The sequence below is a fragment of the Trichomycterus rosablanca genome, chromosome 18, assembly GCF_030014385.1.
Source record: "Trichomycterus rosablanca isolate fTriRos1 chromosome 18, fTriRos1.hap1, whole genome shotgun sequence".
NCBI lineage: Eukaryota > Metazoa > Chordata > Actinopteri > Siluriformes > Trichomycteridae > Trichomycterus > Trichomycterus rosablanca.
This window is the reverse complement of record NC_086005.1, coordinates 5,962,195-5,984,355: the sequence shown is the minus strand read 5'-3', so window position 1 is coordinate 5,984,355 and position 22,161 is coordinate 5,962,195. Positions and strand designations below refer to the sequence as shown.

General features: G+C 38.3%; 2 protein-coding genes across 6 annotated transcripts in view; both read right to left on the bottom strand.

Moving 5' to 3' along the window:
* erbin (erbb2 interacting protein) overlaps positions 1 to 9,130 on the bottom strand; it is a 70,691-nt gene extending 61,561 nt beyond the window's left edge. For 3 of the 4 annotated variants that reach the window (XM_063014515.1, XM_063014517.1, XM_063014518.1), the window contains exons 1-2: positions 8,575 to 9,130; positions 1,298 to 1,371 (exon numbers count right to left, since the gene is read on the bottom strand). The gene's annotated coding sequence lies outside the window, so the exon portion shown is untranslated. Of the gene's footprint in view, positions 1 to 1,297; positions 1,372 to 1,776; positions 1,835 to 8,574 lie in introns of those variants that run through there. The other variant, XM_063014516.1, reaches the window with a different exon arrangement.
* A 1,994-nt stretch (positions 9,131 to 11,124) lies between these two features.
* Positions 11,125 to 20,793, bottom strand: nln (neurolysin (metallopeptidase M3 family)). Of its 2 annotated transcripts, XM_063014520.1 has the most exons (14): positions 20,739 to 20,793; positions 18,387 to 18,643; positions 18,133 to 18,281; positions 16,939 to 17,043; positions 16,469 to 16,571; positions 15,975 to 16,135; positions 14,916 to 15,051; positions 14,235 to 14,386; positions 14,020 to 14,150; positions 13,633 to 13,834; positions 13,353 to 13,539; positions 12,574 to 12,702; positions 12,126 to 12,262; positions 11,125 to 11,858 (listed from the first exon to the last, which is right to left on the bottom strand). In XM_063014520.1, the coding sequence occupies exons 1-14, from the start codon at positions 20,777 to 20,779 to the stop codon at positions 11,715 to 11,717; spliced, it is 2,034 nt and encodes a 677-aa protein (XP_062870590.1). In that variant the 5' UTR covers positions 20,780 to 20,793; the 3' UTR covers positions 11,125 to 11,714. The 2 variants fall into 2 exon arrangements, with proteins under 2 accessions (XP_062870590.1, XP_062870589.1); XM_063014519.1 differs by having other exon boundaries at positions 14,020 to 14,386.
* Between the last annotated feature and the right edge of the window lie 1,368 nt (positions 20,794 to 22,161).

Genomic DNA, 22,161 nt, shown 5'->3' with positions numbered 1-22,161 from the left:
TTGTGACATAGAAGTATTAACACAATTCTTCTGTTCTAAAATACATTATTCATTTGTTCATTTGCTGCATCACTCCGTTGATAAAGTCTTCACATGAACGAATGAATCTAGCTCTGCAGAAAGGTTTAGAGTAATACATTAAAATCTGTGAATATTAGACTTTTTAGGTGAGTGCAGTTTGTGCTTGTCAGCCTCTCACGGATGTACAATGCTGACTGCAAAAGTGATGGAGTTCATGTTCTATCTCTGGGGCACAAACAGGAAACAATATTGTGAGCAATGAGATCAGAGGTTAAAGCAACCTTCAAACCACAGTGCCAAAACATGACTGCTTTAGAGAAGGCTTTCCTGATCTCTCAGCTGGGTTGCTTGCTGATGTACACCTGACAATAATCCTGCTCCTCCTGCTTTAAAATCAAGCACCTTTATCTTTTCCTTATTTTGACCTTGTCTGGACCAGCAATTGAAAAAATGTGGTCCAGATGGACAAGACTTGCAGGATGGAAGGACGGAGTGTGTGGGCGAGCAAGCTAAGTGTCTGCAATCCTAAAAAAATATAATCAGCTGAGCACACCTGGTAGGAAAGCTGCACAGCACAGAAGAGTTCTACACTGTTCTGCACTTCTAGAAACACAATAAATGTTTGATAGGGAGTTATTAATTACTATCGAAACTTAAAATTAAATAAATGACAAATGACAGCCACACCCGAGTGAATTCTTACAAGTATATTCCTTACTGCTTTTCCATTAAGTATTATTCAAAAACAAACTAAATAAAAATCTTTGGCCAGGATCTCAACATGAACGGAATGCACCGAGACGCACTATGCAAACACAAAACGCTACAGCATGTTTTTCTCCTGTTCAAATCTGGAGATCTCCAGATCATGTACTCCTAGTCATGACCACTTCAACATGAAGAGCAGGATTATTGAACTTTCTCCATGAGCTCTAGTTACATAGCCAGTCTATTGTTTCTGGCCCCACTCTCGGTTTGCAGCACTTTGCAAAACAGCCGGCAGAAAAGAGAAACAACACAGAGTGCAAAAGTTTAAGAATCTATTACAAATGATGACCCAACCGCACAGTAAAAGTGTATTTTGCTTTATACTGAAAGAGGTAGCAGTGCCCAAGTCTCACACACAGTCTCAACTACCATTAAAGTCCACTGTTATCATCATAAGGCAGGATCCCACAGACCTGAAACTGATCATTAGGGATCCATCTGTACTATTATTACACCACAATAGGCCCCAGAGGCTAAAAAAGAAAAGAACAATAAACAGCATCATTACCTGGTCATTTAGGATTCTGGTCTCAGGATTCCACTTAGTAGCAGAAGGGACATTTAATCACAAGGGTACTTTATCTGCAGGAAAAAACAAAATGGAACATTATAGTCTGATGTGCTTAAGCTAAACAGCAGCTTGTTTTGAATTTATGTGGCAAAATTATTAGCACAGGCTTGGAACCAGCACTAACGGTGCACTGATGTGTGTCATCAGTATCAAAAGCCTCCAAAAAGAAAGACTTTGCTCTACACATCCAAGGTTGCATCAAGCTCGCCCCACTAAGTGACGCAGTTCTGATGAAACTGCATCAGAACTTGGCTTGTTCTGTCGTCCGTCTGGCTGTTGTCTGTCTGTCAGTGTAAATTCTTGGTCATGTCAAACCTGCTCTGACTAGAAACAACGTTCGAGTTGGAGAAAGGCCGAGACGCGAGGCGTAGTTACACAGCAGCAATGCCACTGGTTTATATCATACGGTCACTCACTTCTGCTCCAGTTCCTCTTAGCCCATTTTATCTGGATCACTTGTTTATAATTTGCTGCCTGAACACACACACACACACACACACACACACACACAATGTCTATTGTAAAAATAACTATATAAATAAATTCGACTTAAGACAGACAATAATAAAGTTTCCACGCTATTAAAGACACCAGTTGATAAAACAATATTCCATGGCATTAAACTCTTAAACCTGGAAGTGAAATTTCTGCGGGGGCCCTTGATGATTAGGGTAAAGGGGTGTGGAAAAAGAGCTACAGTCAACAATGGCATACTCACAAAGACAGGTGTAGCTCATCAAATGGCCAGTGAATGCAAGTACAATACAGGTGTGCCTACTAAGTGGTTGACGAGAGCATTTACCCCACCCCCACCACCCCATTATCATATCACTTAGCAAAGACGTTCCTGTGTTTTGGTTCAGAGAAGGCGACTGACAGTATCAAAACCTGGCTGTGTTAATAATTCAGCAGCACTAAGTGTAAACATGCTGTGCTTCTACACTACCATCGAACTTCTACACATCCTGTCACATGTCGTTCATGGGTGAATCAAATCATATCGAAGAACAACAAAGCCATGACAAGCGATTCCAGGATGAGAAAGCTTGCTGTGCTTTGCTTCTGTCTATATCATATACACAATCTGTCTCATCTCTGCAGCAAACAGGTTTGGTTTAATCAAGTGCTAAAAACCAAGTATCAAAGCAGCACCGCCTCACGTAGAAAACAACAGCACAGTCGGAGCAAAAATGTTCCACCTCGCTATCCTGTGAACGCAGCATTATTGTGATTAGTCAATTTTTGTTGTAGCACTTTATTTGATTTTATGCTTTTCACATAGGCAACATTGTTTTTTATGTTTATGTATTTATAGAGAAGACCAGTTTAGCTCACTTAAAAATAAATATGTATTCAACAAAAAAAGACATGTGCATTTGCTATTGTGTTCAATGTGTTAAACATAAATGATATAATTTTTTATAATTTTAAGATAATTTATGATTTCTGAATCTCTTGTGATATTCTGTGTAATAGTATTGAACATCTACACAAAGTGTTATCAGGAGTATTTGTGTTTTTAATCCTCTCACACAAGTTTCCTACATTGCAGCATCAATTAAAAAAAAACTATTTGGAGCTCAACATGTTCAGCACAATAGCATATTAGAGTAACTGTTAAAGTTTTTACTGTATATGGATCGAGTTAAAAAACAAAGCGAAAATGAACTACAGCACATTTCAGGACCAGAAACATAAAGCAGCATTACCGCAGTACAGAAAAGAGAGAGGAAGATTCAGCAGAGGCTCTCAACAACAACAACATAGATCTTCTATTTTAATGGAAACATTCCATACCAGTTACACACGCCTACACACGGAAACACGCGCACACACACAATCATTCCTGAAGTAATTAGTCTTAGGGATATTCCCTTACCAGAGCCCTATTGTACAGCAGAATAGAGGTTAGATGGGAAATATTGGAAATCCACTCCACACAATACAAGGTGGGAGAGCCGATTTAACTAGATTCAGCTTTTCATTTTAAGTCTTAGTTCACCTGTAAGTTCAATTATTTCACAAAAGAAAAACATACCCACCAATGCACTGGTGAGAAACCCAACACATGAACTAAGAGTACGACTGTAGGCTGTTATAATTAGAGATAGAAAGTGATCACATTTCAGAATAAACTTAATGTGAGAGCACTTTAAATAATTCAAGACAATCTTCTTCTTTCAGCTGCTCCCGTCAGGGGTCACCACAGCGGATCATCCGTCTTCATCTCGCACGGTCATGAATATCGCTCTCCGTCACCCCAACCACCTGCATGTCCTCCCACACCACTTCCAAAAACCTCCTCGACATTCCTGTCCTCTTGCTGCCTGGCAGCTCCATCCTCAGCACCCTTCTTCTGATAAAACTCTCATCCCTCATCTGCACATGCCCAAACCATCTCAATCTGTCCTTCCTAACGCTGTCTCCAAAACATCTTACATGCACCAACCCTCTAATAAACTTGTTCTTAATCTTGTCATTCCACGTCCACAGTGTCTTCAATTAAATAAATGAAGTTGGTGTAAGTAAACAGATTTATTTACACGATTGGTTGTTATGAACCGAATACCACTAATGAACTTGGGTCAAACTATATGAAAGATTTAACATTCCACATTTCATTGCAGGTTTTACATAATATAATGAGAAGTTAAATAAAATGCTTTTAAAACACAAAACGTAGAAATGTCCGAACATGCCGGGTAACCACAGTGCTCTTACCCAGCTAATGGCTGATCTGAGTAGTCAGTTTAAAATGGCACTTGCAGTACAGTGGTACAAGACTAAAACTTATTAGTCATCATGCTTATGCTCAACATACACCGATCAGGCATAACATTTTGACCACCTTCCTAATATTGTGTTGGTCCCCTTTTTGCTGCCAAAACAGTCCTGACCTGTCGAGGCATGGAGTGCGACACCTTTCTATCAGAACCAGCATTAACTTCCTCACCAATTTGAGCTACAGTAGCTCGTCTGTTGGATCGGTCCACACGGGCCAGCCTTCACTCCCCATGTGCCTCAATGAGCCTTGGCCGCCCATGACCCTGTCGCCGGTTTACCACTGTTCCTTCCTTAGACAACTTTTAATAGATACTGACCACTGCACACCGGGAACACCCCACAAGAGCTGCAGTTTTGGAGATGCTCTGATCCAGTCGTCCAGCGATCACAATCTGGCCCTCGTCAAACTCGCTAAAATTCTCACGCTCGCCCATTTTTCCTGCTTCTAACATCAACTTTGAGGATAAAATGTTTCACTTTCTGCCTAATATATCCCACCCACTAACAGGTGCCGTGATGAAGAGATAATCAGTGTTATTCACTTTACCTCTCAGTGGTCATAATGTTATGCTTCGCCGGTGTATGTAACTGACTTAAACAAAAATAAATGCATAAAGCACCTTTTAACGTAAAACAGAAAACACACAAATACAAAACAGCCAAAAACACAGTTTATATAAGACGGTGTTATGGTAAATGCCTATTACTTACATCTTGCATGTGTAAACTGTTTTTGCTGTCGCTGCAATACTAGACTAAGAGAATGACAGACATTCGCATTTACAACCCATAACAAAAAGCAAAACAGGCAAATCAGAGGGGGGTAAACAGCTCGTTACAGCTCGGTTTATTTAATCTGAAAGCCTGTAACTTTATAATAAGGACTTCAGAATTTAGAGGATACTCACTACTTAGGGTTAGGGATGGGCATTCAGATTAAGTACTCAACAGAGAAAACAAGTCACATCACCTCTCATCCCCTCAAATAAATGTTTTTTTTTTTTTTTTTTTTTTTTTGCTAATCACATTATTTGGTTGCCAAATTTCTCTTTATTTAGCTTTACACTATAATTCTGACTGGTGCACTTGCTCATGTTAATAATAAATTGTTCAGGCCTGAATGCAAGTCGCTCTGTCGAACCCTGCATCACAGTGACAAAGCACAGAGATGAAGGTTTGATAAACAATAGAAAATGTTTACATAATTCATGCCACTTTATTAGGAACACTCTACTACCAGGTACAATTCATTTTGCTCTTAAAGCAGTCTCAGTTGTTTGGGACGTGGATTCCAGAAGGTGCTGGAAACTCTACTTTGATGTTCTGGACCAGGTTACCAAGCCTGCATCACACACCATCCTGTGTAAACTCTAGAGCACCCATTGTTGCAGGTAACGCACATCTATTTATATACAGGGAAATTAGGACTGTAGAATTAAAGTGTGGCCGCACCTACATGTGTTGAAGGCCACAAATGCTGCACAGGCTGTCGGTCACAAACCGTTGAGCTAGAAGCTCTACAGACCACCCCTCATAGCAACAACAATCCCGCTATGATCAAAGTCCCTGAGATCCAAGTTTTTTGTATGTGAACATTAACTGAATTGCTCGACCTGTGCACGTGTGATTTTTTTTTGCATCGTGCTGCTGCCACATAATTCAAGTGCACAACAGACTCCACAGACATCATCAATGGTCCACACTCACCTGCATTACAAAAATGTATTTGCTAAAGGTGGATAATTGCACACAGGTAATCAAGTATTTCAGCCTGTTTCACTAGCTAAAACAAATGTGAAAGCAAAAATCAGTATGTAACAGAATTTTGTGGAAGTAAGCTTTTCCAGCTGATTGAGATTTGTCACTGCAGAGATGAGATAGATGGTAGATGTAGAAAGTAAGGATTAGTAACAGTGAGGATGAGCCCACAAAGTAATGTTAATCCTGCTAAACCTTCTTCCTTATCCTATTATCTCTATTCTTCTCTCACTGAAACCATTTTCTGGGCCACTGATCAAAAACGATCAATGGCCCATTCACACATACCTTTAAAAATACTGTAAATACAGCCAGTGGTTAAGCTAAGAGCACACTGATCACTAAATGATTTTAAACAACTCCATGGGAACCTTTTCGTTTAAATTGGAACATGCTAATCCGATACTGACTATTAAACCATGGTTGTACCATCATTCTAAAACTTTAATTCTTTTGGTTTCCACATCTAATCTAATGTGGATTTCTAGTTTGGATCAAAGTTCAATTGAATAAACTATTTACAACCCCGATTTAGCTTAGAAGTCAATGATCTTACATTTTAACCTCAAGAAATTTCTGATCATTCTTCCATTTAAACTTGTGAGAGTGAGTGATCAGTAGCCGTACATTGTAGATCCCTTAAAACCAAACTGTAAAATCCTGATCCCAGTAGTGGGACAGGGGAAGTCCAAAGCCACAAACACAGATGGATAAAGAAACATCTGTGAACAATAAAACATCATCGGTTTGCTCTGCTTTATTTGCTCTGATGTGGCATTTAATAACCTCAAGGAATTGAAACAAGATGATAAAAGACTAAAAAAGATTGATGGTCCAAGTCACGATCGATCAGTCATAAGATCCTTTCACATTAGTCATAATTAAAACAAACGCAATACATGGTACATTCTGCCTTAGTAACCAGTCAGTCAACTGAGGACAAAAAAGAATAGTTAGCACCTGTATGGCACTGGGCCACAAAGTGTGTCTGTTCCATTAAGGTTGGAATATTCCACAAAATACTGTAAAATATGACACCTAGTAATATGACTTTAATGCCATAGAAACCAGCCAGTAAACGGAAGTAAGATTCTATTAATTCACCTGTTCAAACTGGAAAGCACCCAGCATCACACAGCAAACTCTCACACCTATAAAGTCTTTTCACAGACATTTCCCAAACAAAGGTGTATTAGTGGTATACAATTTAAGTGTACAATTATTTATTAAACAAATAATGTTTGTTATCAGTTTTTCTGATTCATCTGTCCTTACTGATGATTCATGCCAACAGTTTATTTTAATCCTAAAATGTTATTATTATACACACAAAGTACAGTTCAGTCAATACCATGAGCAAAACCTAAAAGATATTAAGCTTACTGAATATGGGAAGGATCCAAAACAAAGAAGTGCTGAGGAGGATTTATAGTGATGAATTTTTAGCATAAATCCCAAAGGCAAAACTGCATGTCAAGGAAAATGCCACAGTAGTAGAAAAAAACATGCAGTATTAATACTACAAACTTCCTACCAAAACATATGGTACTAATTCTGAGCTACCTTCCCTCTTTCAGAACAATTTCAGTTTTAAAATGCCTGTTACGCAGCCAGCACAGACAGTAATGCTGTGGTATATAGTGGATAGCCGAGCCATAACGTCCCATTTCTGAGTTCTATCACTAAAATTCACACATATAAAAGGCAAACATATAAATGTTAGGTAAGAACTCAACAAATATCACTACTAAACAATAAAATATAGTTCAAAGCAGAATATTGTTAACATACCCTGACTGATAATTACTGAAATACTGAAACGTAATGGGACAGTGTGTATTTTTAAAATCAATTTAATTAAGCCACTGTTTGATAACCTAGGAAACCATAGGCTTGTGGAAGCAGCCATTAATTATATATATATATAAATAATTGGACATATGGTAAATTGTTTTTTTGGTTGTTTTTAAATGTCACATCAAATACAAAAACATGAGATAAACATCCATTTCAATCTTTCAGTCTTACATAAAATTTATTTATAAACTTATTGAGACATTATGAATGTTTGTCCTGTTTGATTGATTAAACAAATGCATTTAAATGTGCAATTCTGATGAAAAATAAGATCCCTAGTTCTACAGTAACCAACCAGTCTGGTACCCTCAGCACTGCTCAGTGAAACAGGGTCTATCTTTCTCCTGGAGAAATCTTGCACTGCACATGATCTTACTCCGTACACACGGAATTCAGGTAATTACCAGACTGAACTGGGTTAAATCATGTGTGCATGTAAGCAGGACAAATCACTAAAACATGTAGGTTTACAATTCATTAGGATCAGGCTTAAGTAACACTGACTTGGTGTGTGATCATGTTATTCCACTTGTTCAGTTTGATCAACCTCAGCATCCCAGTGTAAACTGAATTTGCTCCTAAAGCACAAGACATTGGAACCTCGACTGGACCTAGAGCATAGTAACACACTAAATATGTTAACCATGTATTAATACTACTGCTCCTGTTTGATTCTGTTTAGTACAGCGGGATGCGGGTTGAAGAGCAGTAACTGACTAGACATACCGAACAAGGACGGAAAAGCTGGCTTATATTGTGGCACCACAACGCACCTTTAGGGTAAAAATCACTACAGAAATGTAATCTGGTCTTACCTTAATAAACAGGCTTCCAATGTGCGAGCGTTTCGACAAAACAAATAAATCCAGTCAGGTCAGAAGCATCACGGTGAATGGAGGGAGTCAGGTCGCCCTTCCAGCGGTGGTTAGCAGGCTAGGCTAAAAACGGATTAGCTTCAGCTAATGCATTCTTTTCACTCACAAAAGTTAAATATTAGGTCTCCCTAAAGTTTTCCTCAGAGCAGGAAATATCTGTTCAAACCCGAACCAAACTTTCAGAACTAAAAACCAATAACATAACTCCGGCTCGTCCGTTAAAATGATCTGGTTTTGATGACAATGAGTGAAAATTAGGAGCCGAAAGCACAACAGGCGAGGAAATACAAAAGCAAAAAAATGTCCACCAGCAGCACCACCAGTCTCCAATCTCGCAAATCCTGTTCGCCCGGATAACCTTAACGTAAACCGCGTCTTACTACTGAATTTAAAATAAAAGAGTATAAAAATAAAAACAGTGCAATGTCCACAGACACACCGGGGACGAGTTTGAATCGACTGATGGAGCAGCAGTGCGCAATTCGATGGCAGACACCAACACTGGGCAACAACAGAACAGAGGTGAGAAACAATGGCTCGAGTTCATTTACATGCGTAGGGCACTACACCATCTGTACAAAGTCACTATTTAAGACCCTACGTAGTGCTAAAACGTAGGAAGGATGGAGCTATTGAAAACACAGCCAAAGAAAAAAACCTGGTGGGCTCTGATTGGGTAGTGATTGATAGGCGTGTCAAATAAACAAATTAAATGCAACCATGGGCGGGTCTCTTTGTCGGTTGGATAGTTAACGCCTATAAAACACCTTCAGTTAAATACATGTAATTCAAATCAGACTCACACTGATATGTACAAAACCTGTTTACACTGATAAACTATGTGAACAGCTTCTTAATTATTACTTAATTATAAATTAGACCACACAAAAACAGATGTTGTTATTTTCATACACATCATATACGAATCCGGATCAACTGGCCGGTTTGGTGAATCGAGATAGTAACAGAAGAACTGTGAGTCGATTCCATAAGAGTCGGTTCCTTATTAGGTGCATCTTTTTGGAGCAGAGTCGACTCTAGATTGCCGAGTCAAATGCTGTCTAAACACATTGTACATGCATAATTGTACATAAAACAGCGACCACATGTTCTGTAAATGTCTAATAAAATCACTTAAATAATTATCTACTTAGAGTGTATCTTAAATTCATATAAAGTGATATCTGCTACATGTAAGATACTGCTAAATATACACTCACCAAGCACTGTATTAGGCATGCATATCTGTTAATGACTTTATAAGCTATCATAAAGATGATAGAACTTTTGGGTATACATTTACTAACTGTAGCCTAAATGTTGCTCTGTACACCTTATCACCCACTATACCCCATTTATTAATCGAAAGGAAATCCCATAGGCTAATTAAGCAAAACTTAAAAGTCCTAACAACACTGCTGCACCTGATACACTCACACCAGAACATCACACATTCATTACAGTGCTGAAAATGGTCCACCCAAACATCTGGTTCTACAACAGCACGTTTCAATTGATAAATAAGGTTTAGGGGGTGGTAAAGTGTAAAGAGCAACAGGTGGGCTACACCTGGCGATTGTACCACCACAACGTTAATCTTTATTGTAGGAATACCTTACAAAAGTTAATAAAAGTACATCCCAACAGATGTACTGTACCTATAAAGTGCTCGGTAAATGATTGTATTGGTATCTCGTCGCCACCTAGTGACATAAAATATTACTGACATTACCTTTAAAGCCGTGGAATTTCCTCATCCCTCACAAAATACCATCCACATCTAACAATTTAAACTACAAGTGCAAAAACAATTTATGTACAGTGAATTCAGAAAGTATTCAAACCACTGGATTTGATTTTGAGTGAATATAACTGCAATTCTTTACTCATCTAAATTTAGTAAAACAAATGGTTTTTAGTTTTTGTATTGTATTTTTAAGTCCACCCACTGGATTTTGAATTGGACATTAAGTTAAGAAAGGCACACACCTTTATCTATAGGGGCCAAACTAAACAACATTGTCAGGACGGTTTTGATTGTTAATTTATTTTCAACACCTCTGAAAACATGTTCACTTTGCCGTTATGGGTAATTACTGTAAACAAAAGGGTAAACATGAATATAATATCCATTCAAAATCAAATCCACAACAAGTGTTCAAAAATGTAGGGGCTAATAATACTTTCTGAATCCACTGTATACACTGTATACTCAATAAACTACTCAAATGCTAAAACTTGGTAATGTTGGTGAAGGCAAATGAGCTCTCTTTAAATTTTCAGGTAAACTTTTTCGACAACACTTGGAAAAGATGAAAAGCTATGAGGCCATAACAAACAGTGCTGGGTATTACAGTACATAAAAATAAACGTGAAGCAATAATGCAATGTAATGTTATTCAATTTCAAATCACTTGAACGCAGTCATAAAAAACAAAACATTCGCTTTTAATATGAAAGTTTACATTTATTATAAAAAATTACACAATGAATACTCAAAATAACAATAATTTTCTTTATAAATTCAGTTTATTTTCTGCACTTTTGGCTCACAATTGTTTTCAAGTATGTGACAACAGCCCTTACTGTCTTGTATTAATATTACAAATACATAATATTAATTTAGGGTATCCTGGTTAACTATCCAATACAATTAAAAGTAAAAACATTTTCAACTGGAAATAAACTTAAATATGACATTCCGTAACAAATTTAAGTGCACTACTTGCATTTACTTGATTTTAACATTTGCACACATGGATTTGAGCAGATTCTTCATAGTAGATCCTCGATCTGTGTCTCTGTCTCCCTGGTAGTGGGTGTTTTACAGCAAACATAGTGCTTTCTGTTCTGCCGAAGAAATGTAATTTTTATCATATTAGCCACAGAATATTGTTCCTTGTCTTGCCTTTTAGTCTTTTACATGTCATTTAGCAATCTCCACATAAAACTGTAGCCTCCGTTCTGCTGCTCTGACAAAAGTGCCCTATATATGTAGTGCTGCTGAGATGGCTGCTGGTGTGGTACTTTCAACAGTCCTTTCTAAATCGAATTAAACATCTTTGATGCTACAGTGAAAGTTAAACAATGTTTGGATTCGTCAGTCCTTTACACTGAAAGAAAGCATCCTGGCATGGCTCACGGCCCAAAAAAATTTTCAGCATGTCCATCCCATCCACTGAGCCTCCAGCCTCTAGGACCACTTTTCTGTACTCCTTACCCACCTGCAGGCAAAAGTAAAGCACATTTACACATTCATTTATATAGTGAATCTTACAAGAACATAGTTTTTGTTTAGAAACATACTTAATTTACTGTAAGGTAATCTAATATGAAGATTATTTCTATGACTATTATTGTAATCAGTTAAACATACAATTTTAAATGAATATTAAGCAGGTTTCAGCCTTTTGTCCATCATGTCTGGTGGACAAAACAACAAGTCTATGTAGGAGATAGAGATAGACAGCTTATTTAAGGTAGGAAAACACCTTTGGATTCATGATTCCCTCTTTCTTGAAGCGGCTGAAGAAGATATCCATGGAGTAGACTTCACTCCAGAGGTAACTGTAATATTGTCCATCATAGCCTCCTGCAAGATGACTGAAACTGGCAGTCATGTTTGTTCCTATAAAAAAGGCAAAAGCAGAGTCATATTCATAATGCTCGACGATAAAATCTGCGTGCCAATAGTCAGAATCTAACAATAAACTACTATTACTGCTACTGCTATTTCATACTGCCCTCTGTGTAAGTGAAAGGTTGTGTGGTGCCCCGCTATGAAGTTTGCTTTCTGTCCTTATGGCACTTTTCATAACTATCCTTTCACAACAAACGTATTTAGAATCATATGTTCTAATAAATCATTAATTTCCCCAACAATATTAGAAGTGTCACCAATCGGGTGGTTATAATGGTTGGTTAGTACTTGTTTATTACCTGGTGTGGCTGGGATTCCCAGGATTTCCTTACAGTGCTTGGCAAACTCAGCTGCAGTATCAGCAGTAGCCTTCGTATGGAGCACTTGATCTACTTTACTGAGGACTATCTGCCTGAGGTTCATTAACCCTGCAAAGTGAAAAGATCAAGCATAAGAAAAAGCAGTCAGACATTTATAATAAATTCACATCAGTATAAACTATTTAGCCAGGTGCATCTGGACACCCGTCCACAACCTTGCTGGAACACCCCATTTTAAAACTGTGGAATTAATATAGAGTTCAGCCCTTTTGCAGCCGTAACAGCTTCTAATCGTCTGGGAAGGTGTATAATAATGAAAAAACAATTGTACCAAACTTGTTAAACCACGTCTTTATGGGCATTGCACAGTAATGCTGGAACCGAAAATAACCCTCACAAAACTGGTCTCACAGATTTAAAAGCTTATTATTTAATATCATTGATTAGACATCAGTAAGCAATTGATGTTGCAAAAATACATCAGCAACCGAAAGGGATGTCCACATACCAATGGCCACACAGTTTGCTATTCCAAACCAAAGGTCATTGTTATAAAACATGTTTTTTTTTTTTTTTTTTTTACAGCTGGGGGCAATGAGGGGCATTTAACAGACACAACTGGCACAACTGAAGTGGTTAGTAAAAATAAATAAATGCATGTATATAGTATATAGGTTATACATATGTATAAAATTGACAAGAAATACAGTTAAATTCTTGCTTAGACTCATGTGTTCATCTAGAAGCTAAAACCAGACCAGTGTTTGCTGTTCTGGAGGCGATGAGTTTATCCAGCATGCCCTCAGGGATTTGGCTGCCATCTATATAGTGGCGAGACATCCTTCTCAACGGCTCCTTCTCCCACACCCAGTTTTCCAGCATCTGTGAGGGTACTTCAACAAAATCCGTCTCCACCAGCGTACCACTGAAGTCTGCATAGCGAGTCTGCACAACATGGATTAACAAAACACACTTAGATCTATGAGCTAAGACTCCCAAAGAGCTGTGATCATCTCTGGAGAGCATTAGGTAACGCACCCTGGAGCACAGTTCGTGCATGACGTGACCAAACTCATGGAAGAAAGTCTCCACCTCATGGTGCTGCAGCAAAGAGGGCCAGTTGCGTGTTGGCTTGGTGAAGTTGGCCACCATGGCAGCCACTGGGACTTTGCGGTTCCCATCGGGCCCAAGGCAGCCTGGCTGAAGGCCAAAGCACGCAGCATGGCTGTACTTCCCCTCTCTGAAAAATAAGCAGCAAATATCAGGTTAGTAAACTAAGACTAATTTAGTCTAATTACTTCTAATTTAGTAATTTAGTGTAATTTATCCTTCCATATTATTCTGGTGATTAGACCATGATATAAAAATGACCACAATACATCTACTGTTGCTCATTTCTCTGACACCAAACATCAAAAGATTTACCTTGGATGCAGGTCCAAATAAAACTGTCCTATTTCCTCATGAGTTGTGGAGTCCAGTACCATGTAGAGCTTTACACTCTCGTGCCACACATGTGGATTTTGGACCTCCATAAAGCGGAGACCCAGCAGGTCCTGGTAAATTCCAAGCAGACCCTCCGTTACCACCTCCAACGGGAAGTACTCGATTAGCTTGTCTTTATCGACTGCAAACTTCACCTGTTCCACCTGGTTCATGTAGTACGGCAAGTCCCACGCATTCAGCAATCCATCAAAGTTCAGGCCCCGCCTCTGACACTCGGCCTGTTTGAGTGACAGGAGATACTGTCGCTCCTTCATGCCCACTGGCTTTAGTTTTTCATAGAACTCATCTAACACACACAAAAAGAGGTATTGTTTATTTAATAAGCTGCAGGTTGCTCTATAACATTTCATTTCCTGTTGTAATGTTTAAGCATGCATTGTAATGTACTGTAATGTAATACAGATGCATCATAATCTGTGTGTGTCTTTTAAATCAGATTAAAATGTTTCACTAGCATTTTAATGTTTAATGTACATTACGGGCAGGTTACAGTCTTACAGGTTACAGGTTACAGTTGATAATCCCCAGACGATGTACTTAACTCATCCTAATTACCAGAATGCTTAACTGTACACACAACTACAACAGTCCTTAAAACAACCATTTTAAATCTGTAAGCAAAAGCAACAACAGTCCAAAAATCACTAATAATTTAGAATGTGGTCACAGTAACACCACACAATTACAATACAAATCATACTAGCATGCACCTTATACCCAATCTTAGAGTATAAACTGTACACAGTACTCTTGAATTCTGGTTCAGTGAATCCCAAGCATGTAGGTATAAGAGGACAGAACGGGTCAACACCTACCAAGAAAGCGAGCCACATTATTGAAATTCTTGGCCATGTTCATCTCCAGCACATAGTTAGCATGGTTGCTAAAGCCAAGAAGCTTAGCCATCTTTGCTCGCAACTCAATTAGCTGTTCAAGTATTTCTGTGTTCACCTGCAAACCAAGCAGAACAAAAAATTTATTCTGCACATTCTAACCCTCTTAATCTTGACGAACGTAAACAGGATCAACATCAAACTCTGTAGGTTTTATATTTCATATAATGAACATAATAATCGAGCAGGGAGTTGCTTTGCTTACACACTGTGATTCCTGAATGTACTTACAGCACCACACTGACAGAAAAAAGTTTAATAAAAGCAGTCAGATCACTACAAATGGTTTTACATTAGTACAAAGGCAAAAAGCAATGCAAAGTCTAAACTGAATTTCTGCTGCTTCTGCAATTTCGTTTTGTTTAAAGGATCAAAATGTAACATTATGATATTATAAATGTATTGAATTACTGAGCTAACACACGTTTGTATGAACAATAATGTTTTAATGTTTTGGATAACCAAATTAATTGTATTTTGTAAATATGAAAATATAAAATTTTGAATTAGATGCCAGCAACACACTCCAAAAAGTTGGCACAAGAGTAAAATAAGAGTAAAAAGTTTATCAAATATTCAAGCTGACCTTCGACAGCCTGTAGAAAGCATTTCATAAGAAACTTTCATGCTACTGCAATTAATATAGTCACATAGGCTCAGTAGTACTGACATTGAGTTCTTCATGCCAAAGACGAAAAGGACCATTAGACTGTTATCAGTAAAAGGCGGAAAAAGCCAATCTGTTGTTGTATGGGGGTGCATCACTGACCACAGCCTAAACTGCATATGTGTGAAGGTACCATTAACACAAAGGTGTATATTAGGATTTTAGAGAGACATGCTGAGAGACAAACATTTTTGCAATGTAGAACCAGGAGGGCTCACCAATGCCAACTGATAATTTCCCATACAGACAAAACCACATAAAAACAATAAGTTAGACTAAACACAACTATACTACAATCATCCAACAACTCTCACCTCTTGACACCGACTATGAAAGGCTTTCTCCATCTTTCTCCTGGTCTCTGGAACATGGCACCTCTTCATCAGGGGAAAATAGTGAGGGTATGACAGGGTAACCGTGTACTGCCCATCCGCAGTCCTCTCCAGTCCATTTAAGTAGCTATATGCAAGGCCACCTTTAGGGGACAGAAGGGCAAGTCTTACTCCAGATAAAACAGTGTCATTTTACTGTTCTTTCATTTATGTACATACTATTTTTTTTTACTTATTATAATACATTGTGGGGCGCTCAGGTGGCACAGCAGTCTATTATGCTAATCCAGCACTATGGTGCTATTGGCCGGCTAAACACAGACTTAACTGGCTATGCCAGGGGGGTGGGGTGGCCGAAGCCCTGTGATGGATTGGCCCCCCTGTCCAGGGTGTTCCTGCTTTGTGCACAGTGTTTCCCGGATAAAGCAAAATATTATATACGTATATATGAAATATTGTATATAAGATCCACTTACCTAGTTCCTCTGGAGAAAAGATTAGAATTGTATTGTCTTCATTTAAATTCTGGTTGAAAATAATTGACAGTTCACTTATTTGTTTGGAGAGTTTTTTGATCTCCTATGTGATGAAAGAATAAAAGACAATTGATTAAAATAGAGAATGCAAGACACAATTTAATAAACACAATATAATGCATATATAATTTTGTGCAGGTCCTGAAATTACATAATGATAATATGACCAATAAACAACACGTCCAAAATTGGGGGAAAAATGGAAAAAATAAGAAAGTTCACTTAATAGTAAAGCACAGCTGAGTGCCACTTGGAAAGCCAAAAATTGTCTGGCAGTATCCTTAATTTTATGCACCTTTCCTTAATGTTAAGCATTGAGTGTGGTTACAAGATTGTAACCCACTAATATTGTATATGTACATGTTTTATGTTAATTATTGTACCCAGCCATATTTTATGTTTAATCTTACCTCTTGTACTTCTGTAGAGAGATGCAGTCCATTCTGCCTACCCAGCTTGATTAACCTTTCCAAGAACCTCTTTGACTCAGGTAATAGGTCATTAGATTTTCTTTCCTATGAAAACAAAACATTAAATTATGCATTGCAGAAATGATCATAAATCATTCATGTCCTCCTAGTGTTTATCAGTAATCCCCCCAACACTCATGCATGAGATCAGTGAGAGGTCACATGCTTCTCTGAGACTGGTGACTACATCTGGACTGTTAATAACAACTTAATTAAAAGGGCAATAAATACCAAGTAATGAACACCATCACAGCCTAGATGAGCCAACAGAATAGAGGGTGTCTTATAACACACAATGTAGATGCAAAAATATTAATAACCATGACCCTGTTGCAACAGTTGACCCTGTTCTAAAAACCCAGTGTTATCTTACGGTGGGAAAACATTTGTCTGAATGGTGAGATGTAATCCAAGAACCATCAAAAACAGCTATGCAATAAAAGCTGCTGGAACATAAGTGACACTGTCCAGTCAAGCAAGTTTGACATCGCTATGGGCTTAGAAGCTGCTATGCTACATAAAAGCCCCTGCTCCTGCTTCTTCTGTTTCCATGTTATCAGCAACAAACCTAAGCCCAGCGTAAAGCCCTTGTACAAATTCTGTACAAGGGGTTTCTTTTTTCGCATGGCAGCCTTTAAGCCAGTGGTGATGTAAGGCTTGTTTGACTGTTGGCAGTGTCACCCATGTTACTGCAGCTTCGTATTTATAGCAGTTAAAAAATAGAAAATAGACAATTTTTTTCGAAGCTAAGGGTGACTTAAGGGACCACTGATCCATGTAATTCAATTGAATATTTAAGCTATCTGTTTTCACAGTAATTATGGATTTCTTGGTAAATCACATAACCCAAACTGTGTTTCAGTAGGCAGTACCTATACTTTACATTATTAGCAAACCCCATTAAAGATCAGTATTTTCCTCTATACAGTCTTTGTCTCTTTGGTCCATCTGTCTAGCCAAATCCCTGTAAATCATCCCACTTTTCCATCCTTTGACTGACATACATAATTTCAACAGATGTGAACTATGGCACAATTACACACTGTCCCCACACTGTACCAAAAGTGCACTATGTAACAATACTGACATTCAAATTAAACACTATGCAGACAATACACCATCACTCTGCTTTACCTGCAGAGCTTTGTGTCTCTGGAACACATCTGCTCTCATGCACATCTCCACATCAAACTCAGACAGCTTCTTGTCAGCCTCAGTGCTCGCTGATCGCACCTCTTTGCAAGGGGAGACATATTGAGGGAAATCCAGCATGTGTCGGGATCCTGTATGTCAAGAATTCATAAGCATTTAAATGCTCTCAAAATATAAAATATGGATTTGAAGAGTACTTTTAAAAGCAGTCGTTCATATAAAACTCATCAACTCACCTGCATAATCCAGTTTAGCATTTGCTAACACCTGCAGTGTGTTTTCATAACACACCTGGCTCACATCCACAGCAGCGACAGAGTCATACGCATTCTTTATTTTATGGATTAGCTTCTCTGTCCTTTGTCTAATCTGCTCCGGATTTAGATCCCATTTTAGATCAGTTCTGTTCTCGGCAGAGCTTGAACAGCTTTTAGATGAAATGTCCAGTCTATTCAGTATAGTCATTCTGAGCTTTGTGCTGTGCTGCAAAACTCTGAAAAACAGATAAGCATTTCTGCTATTTTTATATTTCACATTTTATTTGTAGTTACAGGTGAGGGTACAGGGACATTCTAGTTAAAAGGTGTAAAGGTAAAACTTAGGGGTTACAAGCTGAACCTCAAAAAATAAGACGATCTGTTAACTTCCCATCCCATTACACTGGCCAGTTAACAGTGGAGTTCACCCTGTTTGTATTTGATAAGTGCAGAGCCTGAGCACCTTTAAAGACTTAGTATGTGACTTAGGAGACCTAGCAAAAATTAATTCCGGCAAGCAACTAGGGTACAAACATTTTCTAACATCAGGGGAAAATTACATATTAACAAGGGTAAAAGTATGTGGACATGTAGGGTTGAGGTCAGGGTCACTGGTATTCCTCCCCACCAAACTCTTCAAACCATTTCCTTTTGGACCCAACATTGTGGTCAGACCCACAGTCATGCTGGAATAGAAAATAGTCTTCCTTAAACTAATGCTACAATGTTAAAAGCAGGTCATTTATTATATATTACAGTTAGCAATTGGTTTGGCTGAAATACCTGAACTCAGTAATTAGGAAGGGTGTTCACATACTTTTAGTCATATAGTTCATATTGATCTGGTGGCTGCAAGTGGCATGCCAAAACTCATTTGTGTCATTGTTTGTTTGTTTATTTGGATTTTAACATCATGTTTAACACTTTGGTTACATTCATGACAGGAACGGTAGTTACTCATTACACAAGATTCATCAGTTCACAAGTTTATATCAAAAACAGTCAGGGACAATTTAGTGTCTCCAATTCACCTCACCTGTACATCTTTGGACTGTGGGAGGAAACCGGAGCACCCGGAGCAAACCCACGCGGACACGGTGAGAACATGCAAACTCCACACAGAAAGGACCCAGACCGCCCCACCTGGGGATGGAACTCAGGACCTTCTTGCTGCGAGGCGACAATGCTACCCACTTAGCCACCGTGCCGCCCTTGTGTCATTGCTATGCTCCCCAATACTATGCTAAATTAATGCACAATTTGAATTTCTGAATGTAACATCTTGTTTTCATCTCAGTATGTTTAAATTTAGCAAATAAATAGTAATTGTGCTATAAAAGTTTGACCAAGCACGTCCAAGAATTTGCATAATAATGTACAACTTTTGTCCAAAATAAACTTTGAGTGTATTAAGGATATGTACACAAAAATAATAATTGTAGGCTCCATATAATTGCCGATGGATATAAATGGATGGATTGTAAATGGATTTTAGTGGCAGTTGTAGCCTAGCGGTTAAGGTACTGGACTAGTAAGCAGAAGGTTGCTGGTTCAAAGGTTGCTGAATAAAAAGTGTCTGCTAAATGTAAATGGGATGTCATAAAAGCTCCTGTATGTTTGACCATATATATACTCTGTATATATATATATATGTGTGTATGTGTGTGTATATATATATATATATATGTGTGTGTGTGTGTGTGTATATATATATACAGTATATATATATATGTGTGTGTGTGTGTGTGTGTGTATATATATATATATATATATATATATATATATATATATATATATATATATGTGTGTGTGTGTGTGTGTGTGTGTGTGTGTGTATATATATACAGTATATATACAGTATATATATATAAGGCACCTTTAATTAGTTGACAAATGAACACTTGATATTTGTAGGTGTAGAAACAAACACTGAAACCAAACCTTGCAGTTGCCTTCAATGTAAAAAGTGTCTTCTGATATATTAATCCTCATAAACTAGAAAAACCTTCAGAAAATAAAACTTCAAAGGCAAGAAACTTGAGCTGGAATTTTCCCTAATAAATCCACAACACAAACTGAAGGCGATAAGAGTGAAACTGTGGGTTTTAGAGCCGGTGTAGGAGTGAATAATGAAGCTGTAGGTGACATGTAGAAGAGCTCTCAGGCTCTCTGGAACTGAAGCTGCTGTTTAACTGCACTGAGAGATTCAGCGCTATGTGCCTATAAAAACCTTCAGTCATAATTTATATCTACAGTTTATTTTAGTGCCTCTCACTAGCAGGCTGGAGCGGTCCAGCTAACAATCAGTAATAAAAGCCGGCTTAACGCTACCTGATGCCGCATCGACTCACAGTCAGTGGTAGAAAATACATGGTGCACCCGTTACTTCATCCTGAGGTTCCACTGTAGAAAGCTTCCCCAGTTCAGCGTGACAGACTACTGGGTGCGTCTCAAATCGACTGCTTTTGGATACAGGCTTCTATGATTTATTCTATGCTTATTGTAAACACTTTTTCCAGAACATTCATTCAACTTTCTCGAGAATCACTTCATCGAGCTTTCAAAGAAAGCTTACCTTTGGTTTCCCTGTCCAAGCAGCAAAAGCTCAAAAAATATACTGACTTTCTCTTTCAACATCAATCGATAGGCTTAAAAAGGCTTTTTTGACTAAACGAGGCCCAAATTCCTTTGTAAAAACACATCCAAAGCAAGTGCTAGAATGCTACAAATGAGAGTGGAGTTCTATAATTACGCTCATAGTTGTGATGAAGTGTTGTGAAGAATATTTTAGGTCATAAGGTGTAACTCTATCCAACTTAACAACGGTATTACTCTTCAACGAGGGCGGCACAGTGGCTCAGTGGGTAGCACTGTCGCCTCACAGCAAGAGGGTCCTGGGTTCGATCCCCAGGTGGGGCGGTCCGGGTCCTTTCTGTGTGGAGTTTGCATGTTCTCCCCGTGTCTGCGTGGGTTTCCTCCGGGTGCTCCGGTTTCCTCCCACAGTCCAAAGACGTGCAAGTGAGGTGAATTGGAGATACAAAATTGTCCAGGCCTGTGTTTGATATAACCTTGTGAACTGATGACTCTTGTGTAGTGAGTAACTACCGTTCCTGTCATGAATGTAACCAAAGTGTAAAACATGACGGTAAAATCCCAATAAACAAACAAACTCTTCAATGTGATTAATCTTACTGAAGAGTATTACCTCTTAAATATTATCTGCAAAACCAAGCACTAAAAAGAAAACAAAAGCATACAAACAAATGCCATAAAAGCCCATACTGTAGATATCAAACATGATATTGGTTTTATTGTTTTATTAAAAGTGTTTGTGTCCATGTTTGTGTCATGGAGCAGTCCAGCTAACAATCAGTAGACCTAATAAAAGCTGGGTTAACGCTACCTGATGCCGCATCGACCCGCAACACGTCAACACTGTTTGAGTCGATGCAGCATCAGGTAGCGTTAACTCAGCTTTTATTAGGTCTACTGATTGTTAGCTGGACTGTTCCAGCCTGCAAGTGAGAGACACTAAAATAAACTGTAGAGATAAATTATGACCGGAGGTTTTTATAGACACATAGCGCTGAATCTTTCAGTGCTGTTAAACAAACAGAAACAAACTGGCATGTCTGTTACTTCACTGTCTGCACCAGGCTGCCAAATTGTTGGCTTTATAGGCATGTCATGTCCAGAATTTACATAATTAATGTCCTATTCTTTTTCAGTGTCTTACCAAGCTACAGTTTAAATT